This window comes from Narcine bancroftii, chromosome 8, assembly GCF_036971445.1.
Source record: "Narcine bancroftii isolate sNarBan1 chromosome 8, sNarBan1.hap1, whole genome shotgun sequence".
NCBI classification, from domain to species: Eukaryota; Metazoa; Chordata; class Chondrichthyes; order Torpediniformes; family Narcinidae; genus Narcine; species Narcine bancroftii.
This window is the reverse complement of record NC_091476.1, coordinates 90,686,763-90,701,551: the sequence shown is the minus strand read 5'-3', so window position 1 is coordinate 90,701,551 and position 14,789 is coordinate 90,686,763. Positions and strand designations below refer to the sequence as shown.

Below are 14,789 nucleotides of genomic sequence, written 5' to 3'. Positions count from 1 at the left end.
AATTCCACAGATTCACCACACTCTGGGTAAAGAAATTCCTCCTCATCTCGGTCCTAAATGGTTTGCCTATTATCCTCGAACCATGGCCCCGGGTTCTGGACTCCCCCACCATTGGAAACATCCATTCTGTCCAGTCCTGCCAGAATTGTATAGGTCTCTATGAGATCCCCTCTCAATCTTCTAAACTCCAGCGAGTACAATCCCAATTTGCGCAATCTTTCCTCATAAGTCATTCCTGCCATTCCAGGTATCATCCTGGTGAATCGCCTCTGCACTCCCTCCATTGCAAGAACATCCTTCCTTAGATGTTCCCCATCATATTCCTCATAAACTTTTCCCCTTTCACCCTTACCCCATGTCCTCTGGTTTGAACCTTACCTAACATCAGAGGAAAAAGCATGCCTACATTTACTCTGTCTGTACCCCTTGTTATTTGAAATAACTCTATCAAATCTCCAAATATTTCATTCTTCTACACTCTAGGACATAATGTCCTAACCTGTTTAATCTTTCCCTAAAACTTAGTTCGCTGTACTCTTTCTATCTTGCCTGAAGTAGCTGAAGCTAACCCATAATCTTTAAGTCAAAGGGAAACACAGAAGGGAAACAGCTCTTTTGGCCTGTTGATTCCTTGACCACCATTAAGGACCCAATTTCATTCAACATCCTCCTGAGTCTGATATTTACCTGGACCATGGGAGCAACTTCTAGTGGGCATTTAACCTACAAACACACATGCCTTTGGGAGAGAACCACAGCACCTGGATGAAATGCACACAGAGCGGGTTGTTACAGGGAGAGCGCACCAACTGCACACAGACAGCAGCGGAGTCCAGGATTGAACCTGGATTACTGGCCCTGTGAGGGCCGCCCTGTCACCACTCCTCTTACTGAGTGGCTGACTCTTGTTCCTGATTCATAGTCAGACATACGGATAATGTTTCCTCGCTGAAAATTATAAATGTTTAATACTTAATTACAAACTACAAGGAAATCATGCTTCAATAAGACAGGCATTAGTTGCTTCGGGATTGGTGTGAGAGCAGAATCACTGTATTTCAGCTGCTTAAAGTAGCAATAGGTTTCTTTGTTGCCACTTACTTTACCGGATCCAAGGAATATTCCTGCTGTCCCCAAGCTCTAGAAAAGATTTTCAAAAGATGTGGCTTCCACTCTACCATTATCAGCTCATCCCTCACTTGTATCTCCCAGACATCTGCCTAGCACCACCACCCCCACCATTCCGCTCCTAGAAGCAACAAGGGCAGGATTTCCCTGGACCTCACCTATCACCCCACCAGCCTCCGCCGCAAGGGGAGTGGGACAAAGGTAGGGGGAAGACGTTAAGGTCAAGATTTGTGCAATTGGCAGGACGACCACCTGGTTAAAATGGGAATGCTGACTGCCATGGTCCGAATCCAGACTCAGACACCTTGTGGGCCTGTAGGCTGGACCAGGATGCTGGACAGGGCAGATGGAGAGGAAAGAGCCTGGCCTCAAAATGATTGTGGATTAATCGGGAAAGGGAGCAGGGTCCCTTCCTTTTCCATTTGTCTTCTTTCCTCCAGCTCTCCACCGTCCCTTCCCTCTCTATTCACAGGGCCATTCCCCCCCCCCTTTGTTGCTGTGCCCTCCCTCCCTTATCCACCTGTGGGACCATGCTCCTCTTCACCCCAACATTTTGTTCAGACACCTGCTGACATTTTTCACACCTTGGTGAAGGACTCAAGCCCAAAACACTGTTTGTGTATCTTTACCTTTGCTCTATAAAGTGCACTGTTTGACCTGCTGAGTTTCTCCATTGTTGTGTTTTTAATTCAACCACAGTGTCCGCAGACTTTTGTGTTTTACTTAAGGATTTAGGGAGAGGTATTGTGGGGGAAGAATCTCTCTGAATTGTTTCTTCCACTCCATTATGTCTGTCTCTGCTTAGAAATGTACACCAGTGTTGTCTCTGGTTTTCTGACTCATTCTCCATTACCGGCTTGGCAGCACAATTAACGTAGCAGTTGGCTCGACGTTATTACAGCGCCAACCACCCAGGATGAATCTGGTATTGTCTGTAAGGAGCTTGTACGTTCTCCCCGGGTCTGGATAGGTTTACTCTGGGTACTCCCGTTTCCTCTCACCCTCCATATTCGGGTGGCACAGGCTCGTGGGCTGGAATGGCCTGTCACCATGCTGAATATCTAAAACAAATGAGTTCATCCAAAATTCTGTCAGCTCTTCAAACATTCATCTCCCAACATATTTCATCCTGTTCTTCCACTGTCCTACTTCTCGATTGGTGCGCGATGCAGTAACACCACAAGTTTTCGATTCCCATCCAACATCCTTCAACACCTTTTCCATCACTGGTTTTCGACTGCAGCGAACCCCATCTGTCAAGGATCACAGCCTGGTTTAGTGATTCAAAGACCCAGCAACAAGAAGACTGCAGAAGGCAGTAAACATAACCAGGTCCATCGCCGGCTCCACCGCCCATCCATTGAAGATGTCTCCAGCACATGCCTCAAGAGGGCAGCCAACATCACCCTGGCCACATCCTCTTCTCACTGCTCCCTTCGGGCAGAAGGTGCAGAAGCCTGAAGACTAGCACCTCTAGGTTCAGGGACAGATTTTTCTTCAATAGCCCTCAGGCTCTTAAACCACTCCGACATGACAAAAAAGGTCCGCCTTCTCTATTGTATGCCACTTTTTTTTTCTTGCACGATGAATATTTATTATATCTCTATCTTTTGTATTTATTAACTCTTTTTAATTTAATGTGTACTATTATTAGTTTTTTTAAACAAAATACCTGCAACAAGTAAGAATGCTGCTGTGTATGTACTTAGTACAATGTGTATGACAATTACCTCCATTCTCACCCTCCACAGGATGCAGATTTGGAACCCTGGAATGACGGCCACGAGGCTTGGTCAGCATTCAAAGTGAATTTCCAATCATTAAAATGGAGGATTACAGCCTCTGAGCTCTCATCTTCTATCAGCAATGCTTGCAACACTACACAAAAGTGCTGGAGAAGCTTAGCAGGTCATGCAGCATCTATAGGAGGCAAAGATGTTTTGGGCTTGAGGCCTTCTTCAAAGTGCGAGTGAAAAGCCGGCAGGCGTTTGAATTAATCTTTGCCTCCTGTGACACCAAGCAACTCTGTATTTTCATAAAAACAAGTCGACACCTGACTTGACTTCCTATGGACGCTGCGTGCCAAGCAGAGATTCTCCAGCACTTTTGTGTATGGCACTACAATCACAGAGCCTGCAGGCGTTCTTGTTGACTTGCACCATTTGCTTCTGTACAATTCATTTCTCTGAATAGTACCTGAGAGCAGAGTAGACCCCCAACGAGAGAGAGGAGTAATCTGGATCGTAGCACAGATACTGCGAGTTGATTCCTTCGGGTAGTATGTCCAACAGTCCAAGAGCTATAATCTTCCCGTCCAGCAGGAACTGCTCGATGAAGGAGCCGTAGCCAGTGTCTGGGCCATCTGCAGGGTCCTCCCCCTGTTAGGGAGAGAGCAAACACAAGGTCACAGGTTAGCTTCAGCAATAGAACGAAGCACACTTTAAACAGCTTCAATCTAACCCAGCTTAACAAAGGCTATTTCCCCACCAGTTCAGGACAGGCATTGAGAACTGGTGGTGCACATTAAGTCTTTAAAAGCATGCAAACAAAATTTTAAAATGAGGTGCAATTAAAACAACTGATATAATCAGGAGCTTTTCAAGCAAAGATTAGGTGAATTGTCACAGTCTTCTTCTCAGGGGAAGGGAGTCCAAAACCAGAGGGTGTGAAAGGGGAAAGAATTAAAGGGGCCAACGTCTTCACACAGAAAGGGGTGGGCATGTGTGGAGCACGCTGTGAGAGGAAAAGTAGAGTGGGTAAAATTACAGCATTTACACACAGCTACATGGACAGGAAAGGTCTAAAAGAATGAGAGCCAACAATTGGTACTTGATCTGGCAGACGATTTGGGTAGCATGGGCAAACTGGACTGAAGAGCATACTTCCATGCTGTCAAACTCGATGACATGGCAACACATACGTGGCTAGATGTGGCCCTAACGACTCCAATATGTTATTGTTGATTGGAGACTTCTGTGAATCATCGTCACCTGCCTTGGCCTGCTGGGACCACCCTGCTATTTCTATGCCAGAGTATATAAAGTATATAGTACAGGTCTCTGTCTAGTACACATACAAAACCTTTAACATTTCATCAGGACAAATTAAGTTGTTAAAACAAAAATCATGGCAACATTTATCTCTTAAACCATAATTTCTTCTTTGGCTTGGCTTCGCGGACGAAGATTTATGGAGGGGGTAAATGTCCACGTCAGCTGCAGGCTCGTTTGTGGCTGACAAGTCCGATGCGGGACAGGCAGACACGGTTGCAGCGGTTGCAGGGGAAAATTGGTTGGTTGGGGTTGGGTGTTGGGTTTTTCCTCCTTTGCCTTTTGTCAGTGAGGTGAGCTCTGCGGTCTTCTTCAAAGGAGGTTGCTGCCCGCCGAACTGTGAGGCGCCAAGATGCACGGTTTGAGGCGATATCAGCCCACTGGCGGTAGTCAATGTGGCAGGCACCAAGAGATTTCTTTAGGCAGTCCTTGTACCTACCAGCTAAGTACAGATTTATTTTCCACTCTTCCAAGTCTGTATCGGTGACAGCAGTGGAAAGGAGTTGCTTTGTTTTTTTTTCCCTCTTGCCACACAGCCAGGTGAATGAAGCATGAAAAGTCACTCAAAAGTATTTCCATTAAATGTGCCCTCACGGCTCACCATATGGGTTAGATTTAAGCGTTAATTTTCCAAACATTTACTGCCCCGTGCTACATGCTTCTTGAGAGTTCAAGAGGGAGAAGGACATCCGCTAAAAAAGTGTGGCAGTCAAGGGGCATCCCTGCCACTGTGTGACCTGATGCCCTCGAGTCTTGAGTCAAGGTTGGAGACCACTCTCTCCAGCTGGTGATCCAATCGCCGAAGAAGTACCATACATACCCAGGGAATGTGAGGGAGGAAACTGGCAAGTTGGCTGCAGGGACAGTTTGATAATTGTGAACGTATCATAATGCTGTCTGACAAGATCAGCCATGATTTCATTGAATCGCAGAGCAGGCTCGATGGGCTGGATGACCTAACCTTGCTTCTGTTTTTTATGTTCTAGTGGAGGGACAGCTCTCCCAACTTGCACACCAGTCCCCAGATAATGATCAGGAAGAACTTGTGAGATCATCTGTACTTTACCCATTTCTGAATCCAGAATCCGGATGGTCTATTTAGTTTGGTTCTGACTCTGTTTCAGTAGAGTGTAGGGGTTAGTGCAAAGCTATAACAATGATAGCAAACCGGGTTCAAATTCGCCGCTGTCTGTAAGTTCACCCTGAGTCCGCATGGGTTTCCCTGGATGTTCCTCGTTCCACCCATGTTCCAAAGCCGTATGGGATTAGCAGGTTAATTGGTCACATGGCTGTGTTTAGGCAGCGAAGGCTCATGGGCCAGAAGGGCCTGTTACTGTGCTGTATCTCTACTTTAAAATTAATCAAACATCGTGGCTTGGCTGAGGGAGATTTGCACTGCTAGGTTGCTCATTCAAGCCGCAGCTCCAGCGCCGTGCTTAGAGAGTGTCTCATTGTCACAGAGGTTCAGGACGGACACAGAGTGAGGTCGCGTCTACACTCCGTGGATGTAAAACACCCGACTCATTATTTGGAAATGAGACCCAATACTTAAAACTTTTAAAAAATGTGATTTGGTCATTACTTCATACCTTGTGGTGCATAAAACCATATAATTGTTTTCGATGTTATAACAATAATCCCACCCACAGCTCAAAAGTTTGGAAGTTTCAAAAGGCACTTTTACGCAGCCGCCGAAGAGCAGGGAATTTCCGCTCCAGTGGCACTGTTAAAATGTCAAGATGAAATTTATTATGGTAAATTCCATCCCGTAATTTTTCCACTGGGATCCCTACACATTTTTACGGAGCGGCTGCAGTGTAAAGTGACCACAGCCTCTCCATAAGAAACCGGCCTAATGAACACGACGTTTCCCCTCTGACAAACTCCGCAACACAGGAAGGCTGTGTATAAGTGCCCCTGTGTAAACGACCACATCGAGACACACTAGAGGTAAGTAATTTTTTTTTCCCGGAATAATTCCAAAGTTTCCAAGTAAAAATGCCAAAAGGCTGTTATTTAAAACTACCATATCCCTTCTTTTTTTAATTTTATTGTTAATGAGACAATTCTGAAGGACTGGGATCTTTCCTTTACATCTACATCTTGTGATTGGTCTGTTCTTTTGGATGTCAAAGCTCAATATCATCCAACAATGAACCATGCATCCCACAGTAGTTACCAAAAGCGGATAAAGGCAGCATTATTTGCAGGTTACTTACCAAGAGAGGAGTACTGCAGAAAAATCTTCTGTACTGTAAAAAATAATACAACAATCAGATATTCAGATGAGAACAGGAACCTCCAGCCTCACCCTGTATTCCATTCATCTTTTTGGCTACACCCAGTAGATGCATATCTGTTTTGCAGAACCTTGGAAAGCAGGACTGTCCACCAGTGAATTAGGCTTGGAGATCAATGCATTCAATTTGAGGAGACTGGCATCTGGGTTCAATTCTGAAACCCACATCCTTCTTCTTTGGCATCCATTCCTTGCACAAGGGGCCTTCACGTTACTAGTGTACATGAATTAGCTTTTGCTTTTGTGAACTCTTTGTTCATTATAATGAGGAAAGTCAGCACTGTTTTCTACATTGGGTAGCCAGTGTCAATATTAATTACTCACAGGTCAGAGTGGCAAAGATTATTTATTACGCGAGCCTCTGTTTTGTTGAGAAAGCAATGAGCTAACACAATCAACGATGCCAACTATCCGTGGCATTGAATTTTGCGGAGTAACTAAGGACGTTACTGCTCCTCAATGGGAAATGGACATAATGATGGATTTCCAACTATTCATCACTGATTCCATTTAGGTGTTCAACCTGGATTTGAACTGCAATGGCAGGAAGATTCCTAGACAGAAACTGCAGCTTCAAGATTGCTCAAGGAATTTAAATTTACATTTTAAATTTAGACATATAGCACGGTAACAGATCATTATGCCCCAAGAGTCTGTGCTGCTCAATTTATGCCCAATTAACCTACACCCACTGTACGTTTTGAAGGATGGGAGGAAACTGGAGCCCCAGGGAAAATCAACATAGACACGGGCAGAAAGTACAAACTCCTTACACACAGCACGGGATTCGAACCCCAGTCCTGATCGCTGGCGCTGTAAAGGACAGATAGTACTGTCTGTTCAATGTCATTATACAGTCCTTAACACATTGCCATGTCTGCAATCTCGCTCTGTGTAAATTGACTACCATTTATACTATATTTTATAAAGTATTTTGGAACATACAGAGGTACAAAGGGCAAACTATAAAAGCAAGTTCATTTTCTTTTTATCTTTAGTCGTATCTCTGGGAATCCATTAGCCAAAAGTATTTGATCTGGCAATGTGCAGATCATAAATGTATTCCCGAGTTGATTATTTTGCTGAGTTCAGAAGAATTTCCAAAGTTTTTTTCAGTGATATTTAAATAATCTGAATAAAATTTAAATGATCAGATCCAGCTTTCTGCCATTATATCCTTGACATCCAGGTTGGGACTGGAAACGTCATCTTTTACTGATCTTTTGTAATGACTTTAATGAACTTTTGCCACCTGACAGGGTGGATTTTGGGAAAAAAAACTTCCCACAGTTGTAGCATTCAACTACTTAACAATTTCAGTGTTTATCAAATATTCATTGATCATCCTCTCTCTGAAGAACTTAGTGATATTCATACATTTGCACCACACAAACATGCTGGAGAAACTCAGTGGGTCATGCAGCTTCCATACAGAGTAAAGGATAACCAACGCTTCTGGCCTGGATCCTTCGCCAGACCCAAGGTGTTGATTACCCTTGACTTCCTATGGATGACCTGCTGAGTTTCTCCAGAAAGGTTCCGTGTTGCACTCAATCCCAGCGTCTGTTAAACTCCTTGGTCCTCGATTTGCACTTCATAATTTGAAGCAACGTTTGCAAGCACTGCACTCATAAACTTTGCAGTCATCTACCCAATCTGTATGTTCCCTGTCCTCTAAAACAATGTTGCTTGATCCTTCCAAACATAGCCTTTCCCTAAACTACACCATTTTTGCAGCATGAAAGTCTAGGGTCAGAGATAAAACTCCTGCCCTCATCTGAATATCTGAGTGCAGACCTCAAGCTGCGATCGGGCTGGTAGATGAAAGGAGCTCAACTTTCTCCACATTGCCACACTATTGCTTTTGTTACTTTGCAACAATGAGGTATGAAAACCATCAAGTCTATCCAGTTTCCAGATACTTTTCACCTGCATTTTTGGCTATGTAAAAACCATTAGTGGAGGGCATGAGATAAATTTTTTTAATTAAAAATTCTTTTGACATAACAACATGGCAACAGGCCTTTTGACCCATGAGCCCATGTCACCCAATTAACCTACAACCCCTGGTACATTTTGAACGGTATGAGGAAACCAGAGCACCCGGAGGAAACCCACGCAGTTCTGGAGAGAACATACAAACTCCTTACAGACAGCGGCAGATTCAAACCCTGGACCTGGTCAGTGGCACTCCAATAGTGTTCCGCTAACCACTACACTAATTCTCCCACCCACTATTACAACTATCCACTAACAATTTACTTTCTTCTCAAGTTAGAGGGTGAAGAACTTCAAATTGCTGGGTGTCAACATCTCCGAGGATCTGCCCTGGAGCCTCCACGTTGATGCAATCACGAAGAAGGCTTGACAGTGGCTAAACTTTGTGAGGTATCTGAGGAGATTCTGTGCATCACCGAAGACTCTCATAAACTTCTACAGGTGTATTGTGGAGAGCATTCTGGCTGGTTGCATCACTGTCTGGTACGGAGGCGCCAACTCTCAGGACAAGAATAAATCCAGAGGGTTGTTAACTCAGCCTGCAACATCACTATCGAGGACATATACATGAGGCGGTGTCTTAAAAAAGCAGCCTCTATCCTCAAAGACCCCCACCACCCAGGCCATGCCCTCTTCACTCTGCTACCATTGGGGAAAAGGTACAGGAGCCTAAAGACGAGCCCTCAGCGGCACAAGGACAGCTTCTTCCCTGCTGCTATCAGATTCCTGAATAATCAATGAACCAAAGACACTGCCTTACTTTTTGTGCCCTGTAATTGTTATTAGTATTTTATCTTTATAGTAATGTTGTAAGGTGGTTATAATATATGTGTTTGCACGATGACGCTGCCATTAAACACAGAGTTTCATGGCAATAAATCCTGATTCTGATTTTGAACTCAGGAATCCCCATCTCACCATCAACTTGCATACAAACATCGTACAGCTTGTGCATGGGATAACTTTCAGGAAATTATCATCAATCAATCACATTTATACTGGCTGCTTCCACCTTTGTTTGGGTGGACGTCACTTTCCGTGCATAAACTGATGGCAAAGAACCCCACCAACCAATAGGTGGGACAAGATAGGGGAGATTCCCCTGCCACTGCCACAGCCTATACAAGAACATAGCTCAAGAAATAGGAGCAGGAGTCGGCCACCTGACCCATCGAGTCTGCTCAGCCATTCAATGAGATCATGGATGATGTGATGATAGGCTCGTATCCACCTACCTGCCTTTTCTCCATATCCCTTAATTCCCCTACAATGTAAAAATCTATCCAACCTTGTCTTCAATATATCTACTGAGGTAGCCTCCACTGCATCAATGGGCAGCAAATGAGTCCAGTAATCAGTCCAACTTGCACTGCCTCAGTGTTTCAGTACATTGGGTACCTCGGCCTCTGAAGCCATCAACTCTGTGTCTTTATGTACATGCATCTGGTAGCGTTTGTAGACCTTATACGATTCACCGAAGGTGGCTTGTAGTTCAGGACTGGGTGGGGAAAGTCTCAACAACTTCACCTGAGGGGAGAGGGAAAGGAAAGTAAATATGGACAATATAAACTTGCAGTACTTGGGATTCTTCAGCATCTGTGAAGAGAGAAAAACAGTTCATATTGCAGGCCGAGGATGTGAGAAATGCTGGGTGGGGAGGGGCAGGGGTTGAGAGTGCAAAGGGGTCATCTGTGATAGGGGTGGGGACCAGGAATGTCCAGGGAAGTCAATCATTTATGGTTCCATCTGCGAGAGGCCGATGAATCATAGTTGATTCTTCTGAGGAGTGCAAAGAGGTGGGTGAGGGCAGCAGAGAGACAGGAGCCCAACCTTGTGAGAGGCAGATTACAATAGCAAAATGAAACAGAGGAGGGAGCTGGAAATACTCAACAGGACCAGCAACATTGGCAAAAGTGGGTTAATGTTTCAGGTGGGTGACCTTACATCCGACTTAGCCAGTTCCAATACAAACTGCACAGCCTGGTTGTCTGAAATTGTAGCCTTTAGCATTGCATTCCAATTGATGGCTAGATCCAAGATGAGATGCAGTTCATTGAGCTTACAATGAGTCTTACTGCACAAACATATGAGGCAAAGTTAGAATGAGAGTAAGGGATAGAATTAAAATGACAGGCGACTGGAAACTCTGCGTCATCCTAAGGGACTGAAAATCTACTCAGACACGTCAGATGTAATTAAAGAACATTCATCGCCCTCTCTTAGACAGCGCTTGTATCACTTGGATAATCCAAGTTTCCCCCCTGTCCACTCTGACTCCAATTTGCATCTTAAAACATGTATATTCTGTTCAGAGCAAGGGTTGGCATCCTGAAACATTAACCGTTTCTTTCTCCACAGATGACACCTGACCTACAAAGCATTTTATGTTTATCCAGCATTTTACTGTTTTTAATTTGAACACTGTTTACACCGTTTATTTCTGGATGTAGGGACAGATTGATACCACACAGGTCCTCAATTCTGTTCTGTCGTGTCATTCATTCATTTCCCCGTACCCACCTTTGATCTATCTGGCGGCGACCGAGGTTCACTCTTCACTTCGAGAGTTGTCAGTGCAAGCTTCCCACCTTCACTCGGTCAGAGTGTGGCTCCAATGACCTCCCAAGGACATGTTACCCATTACCCATTCATGTACATGAGTGCCATACATGTGAAGAAATGAGTTACAGGGCTACAGGTAAATCTGGAGGGTGAATGGAACTTGCATGGGATCCAGCAGAGACGCAGTGGGCCAAATAGCCTCCCATGTGTCATTTTCAGTGGAAGATATCCCTTGATATCCTTAACCAAATTAAAGTAATCTCAATTCAAAAATTCAATTGTACCCTTCCTCTGCCAATATCTACAATGTTTAAGGGACAGATTTTCTTACCGTTCGCTAATTCATCTTCAAGAGTGAAATACAGTGCAACTCCGATTATCCAGAATCAGATTATCCAAAATCTTCAGTTATCGGAAATATTTTTGGTCCCGGAAATGATGTCTGTTTGGCTCTGAAATTTTTCTTTAGATAATTGATGACTTCAGAAAAATCAAAAATCCTCGTTTACCCGAAAAATTTCTAAACCGAAATGTCATCATCATTCTGCCTCCGAAAAATTCTGGATGAATGAGGATATCTGAAACAATCAGAAATCCTCAGTTATCCAACATTTTTTTCAGAACTGAATTGATGTCACAGGTTGAAAAAATTTTTGAATTTTGGAAAAAACCTCAGTGGAATTTCGAGTTTTTGATGTTGGATTTATCTTATTTTGTTCAGGTTATTTAATGCTTAAAAAGCCTCCCTTTGTTGTTTGTTGTTGTTTAAACATTGTTACAAGTGATTGGCTGTTGATACTGAGCTGTTTTTAAAAAAATGACCAGCTATCCAAAAATAACGTTTATCCGAAATAGGCCTGGACCCGACCATTTCAGACAATCAGAGTTGTGTATATATATATATATATCCCTCCATAAATCTTTGTCCGCGAAGCCAAGCCAAAGATATATATATATTTACTTTATATTATATTTTTATGCACATATGTGATTAGTATGTATATGTGTATGTGTGTCTACCGTGGTCCAGAGAAACACTGGTTCATCTAGTTGTATGTGTACAGTCAGATGATAATAAACGAACTTATTACATAATCACGGGTTGTATTCCCTGGAATTTAGGTGGTTTCTGGATGATTTCATTGCAATTTTTAGGATGTCAAGGGATATCAATATGATGTAGATATCTGGATGGAGACCAAGGAAGCTGGTCTGCAAATTAGAACCTGTTAGAAAGCCTTTGTACTTGCTGGAATCAGTAATTATGAAACTGATTCCACCGAGTGGAAACTGATATATGGAGATCACTCAAGAGCACAGCTAAGAGAGAGAGTTCCACCAACTCAAGTTTGATTCAGACATCAGTCTTGCCTGGTGCTGCTTGCATGTTGTGTGTCGTCTCCCGGTGTCTGAGTGGGTTTCTGGCGGGTGCTTCTCTTTCCTCCTTCATTCCAAATAGACGCTGGTTGTTAGGTGAATTACCCCGAGTGTAGGTGAGTGGCAGGAGAAATTAGTTAGATTTGATGTGAATGTAGGAAAAAATAGCTTCCAGGAAGCTTTAGAGGGGGATTGGTAAAGATGGGAATGCTCTGGAGAGTTGGCATGGATTTGACAAGCTGAACGCATTCCATCTCTGTGTTAGTAAACATCATTGGGAGTAATGGCAATGATAATAGATAAATAGTTAATTATCCTTGTAGGGCATAGAAAAGAAAGATTCTGGTGTCCATGACAATAAATGGGAGTCTTAAATCCAATTTTAAATCAGTAGTGGATAGATTTTTGATAAATAAAGGCACCAAAGGGTTTGGGTGCAGGGACGGGTGGGTTTGCGGAGCTAGCTCTCAGACCAGCCACAGTTGCTGAAATGGCTCAAATGTCTTCCCACTGACTTGTATCCAAACAACAGCCTCTTGCTCCAGACCTTGCCTGGAGACTCAGAGTGGACCTTCACTGGATTTGACCCACCAGATTTTATTGTAAACATTTGAGGTAGCAATAGTCTCATTTTGAGAAAATCAGAATGCCAGACACATTGATGGTAAGTTTTAGTTAACCAAAGCAACACCTCGGATATATATTTTTAAATTTGTAGCATCCAGCATATTCTCTAACTTCCCACAAACAAAGCAGGAAATCCACAAGACACATTCTGGAAGTTATAATGACTCGGGAACTGTACACTGAGTATGGATTGCTTTTGTGCAGGGATTTAAGGTACAGAAGCACCTTAACTCCTGCCATGCTGTCAATTCAGAAAGGCAGGGTTATGAGGTCAATGTAATCACACTTTGTTTTAGATGTTTATTAACAGCCTCTGCTTGTTCCCACAACAAACTACTTTTTCACTTCCCTATCCTCATCTTTAAACTTTATGAACTTTTATAAGGCTTTTGTCAAGGTACAGTAAACCCCACCCCCCACCCCCCTGGCACCCAACACCTATGGGGATTGGTAGATACCAGATAAGTGCATTTGAAGGTTGCTTGAGATTGCGTGTTGCGTGATTAGCAAAGTAACTGTGAGGAGCGCCAATTTTAAACCTGTACTTTTTAGCTATTTATTTTCTGCAATTTTTTTTGCCAGTCGCTTGAATTCCAGATTACGGGGATTTTACTGTATCTCACAGTTGATTGAGTCAGAGAGTACCGATGCATGGGATCCACGATTAGCTTGGATTCAGAACTGCCTGATTCACAGAAGGCAGAGGGCAGTGGTGGAAAGCTGCTATCCTGGAGGTTGGTCACCCATGGCGCTTCTGCAGTGTATGGTCAGAGCACCATGGGTGACCCCTGTTGTTGGTGATATGTAAATAAGTCAGATGAAAAAGTAGATGGGTGGATTAGTAAATTTGCAGATGACTCAAAGATTGGTGGTGCTCTGGACAGTGTGGAAGGTTATCAAATGATACAACAGGCTGAGGGGAGACGATAAAAGCTTATAAAATTATGAAAGGTATCGACAGCATAGATCAGTATTCCCTATGCCATCGGTGCTCTATGATGAGTAAGGGATTGCTTAAGGTGGGATGTGAGTGGGAAGGCAAGGTTGAGAATTACTGTTCTAGATCCTATTGTTACTGAAACGTTTTGCTTGAGAAAAATTGCCATTGGCCCATTTCCTTTGGAGTTATGAAACTGTGCACATAATGAGTCAATTAGGAATGATTAAAACAGTGGTTTTCAAACTTTTTCTTTCCGCCCACATACCACTTTAAGCAATCCCTCACTCATCACAGAGGGATTATTTAAAGTGGTATGTGAGAGGAAAGAAAAGGGTTGAGAACCACTGGTGTAGATAGTCAGAATCCTTCTCCCAGGTAAAACATGAAGTAATAGAGAAAATGCATTGAAGATGAGAGGTGGAAAGTTTAAAGGAGATGTTCAGGGCACGTTTTCCCATATAGAGAGTGGTAAATGCTTGAAAGGGTTGCCAGGGTTAGTGGTGGAAGCAGACACAATACCTGTAATAGCATTTGTGGCTTCTGGATAGACAAGGAATGGGTGGGTGGGGGAGATATCGATCATGTACAGACAGCAGAAATTCTGTTTAACTTGGCATAATGTTTAGTGCAAATATCATGTCAAAGAGACTGTTCTATGTTCTATCTCTTAAGTTGGTCCCTGTGGAACTGCTGCACTAGCCCACACTGCATTTGCCTCAGTTCTTTCTCACATTGATTGCCAAATAACATGAGCTCCCTTGGATGTTCTTAATCAGCAATGAATAAACAGGTTGCTTCTTGATGAACG

At 43.4% G+C, this 14,789-nt stretch overlaps 1 protein-coding gene across 6 annotated transcripts in view; it reads right to left on the bottom strand.

Moving 5' to 3' along the window:
• Nucleotides 1-14,789, bottom strand: part of LOC138741022 (arginyl-tRNA--protein transferase 1-like) — an 87,850-nt gene that overhangs the window by 14,771 nt on the left and 58,290 nt on the right. For 5 of the 6 annotated variants that reach the window (XM_069894470.1, XM_069894471.1, XM_069894472.1 and 2 more), the window contains 3 exons: nucleotides 9,874-10,002; nucleotides 6,398-6,430; nucleotides 3,325-3,506 (listed from right to left, as the gene is read on the bottom strand). In XM_069894470.1, the coding sequence (XP_069750571.1) occupies nucleotides 3,325-3,506; nucleotides 6,398-6,430; nucleotides 9,874-10,002 (344 nt within the window). Of the gene's footprint in view, nucleotides 1-1,766; nucleotides 2,382-3,324; nucleotides 3,507-6,397; nucleotides 6,431-9,873; nucleotides 10,003-14,789 lie in introns of those variants that run through there. The other variant, XM_069894473.1, reaches the window with a different exon arrangement.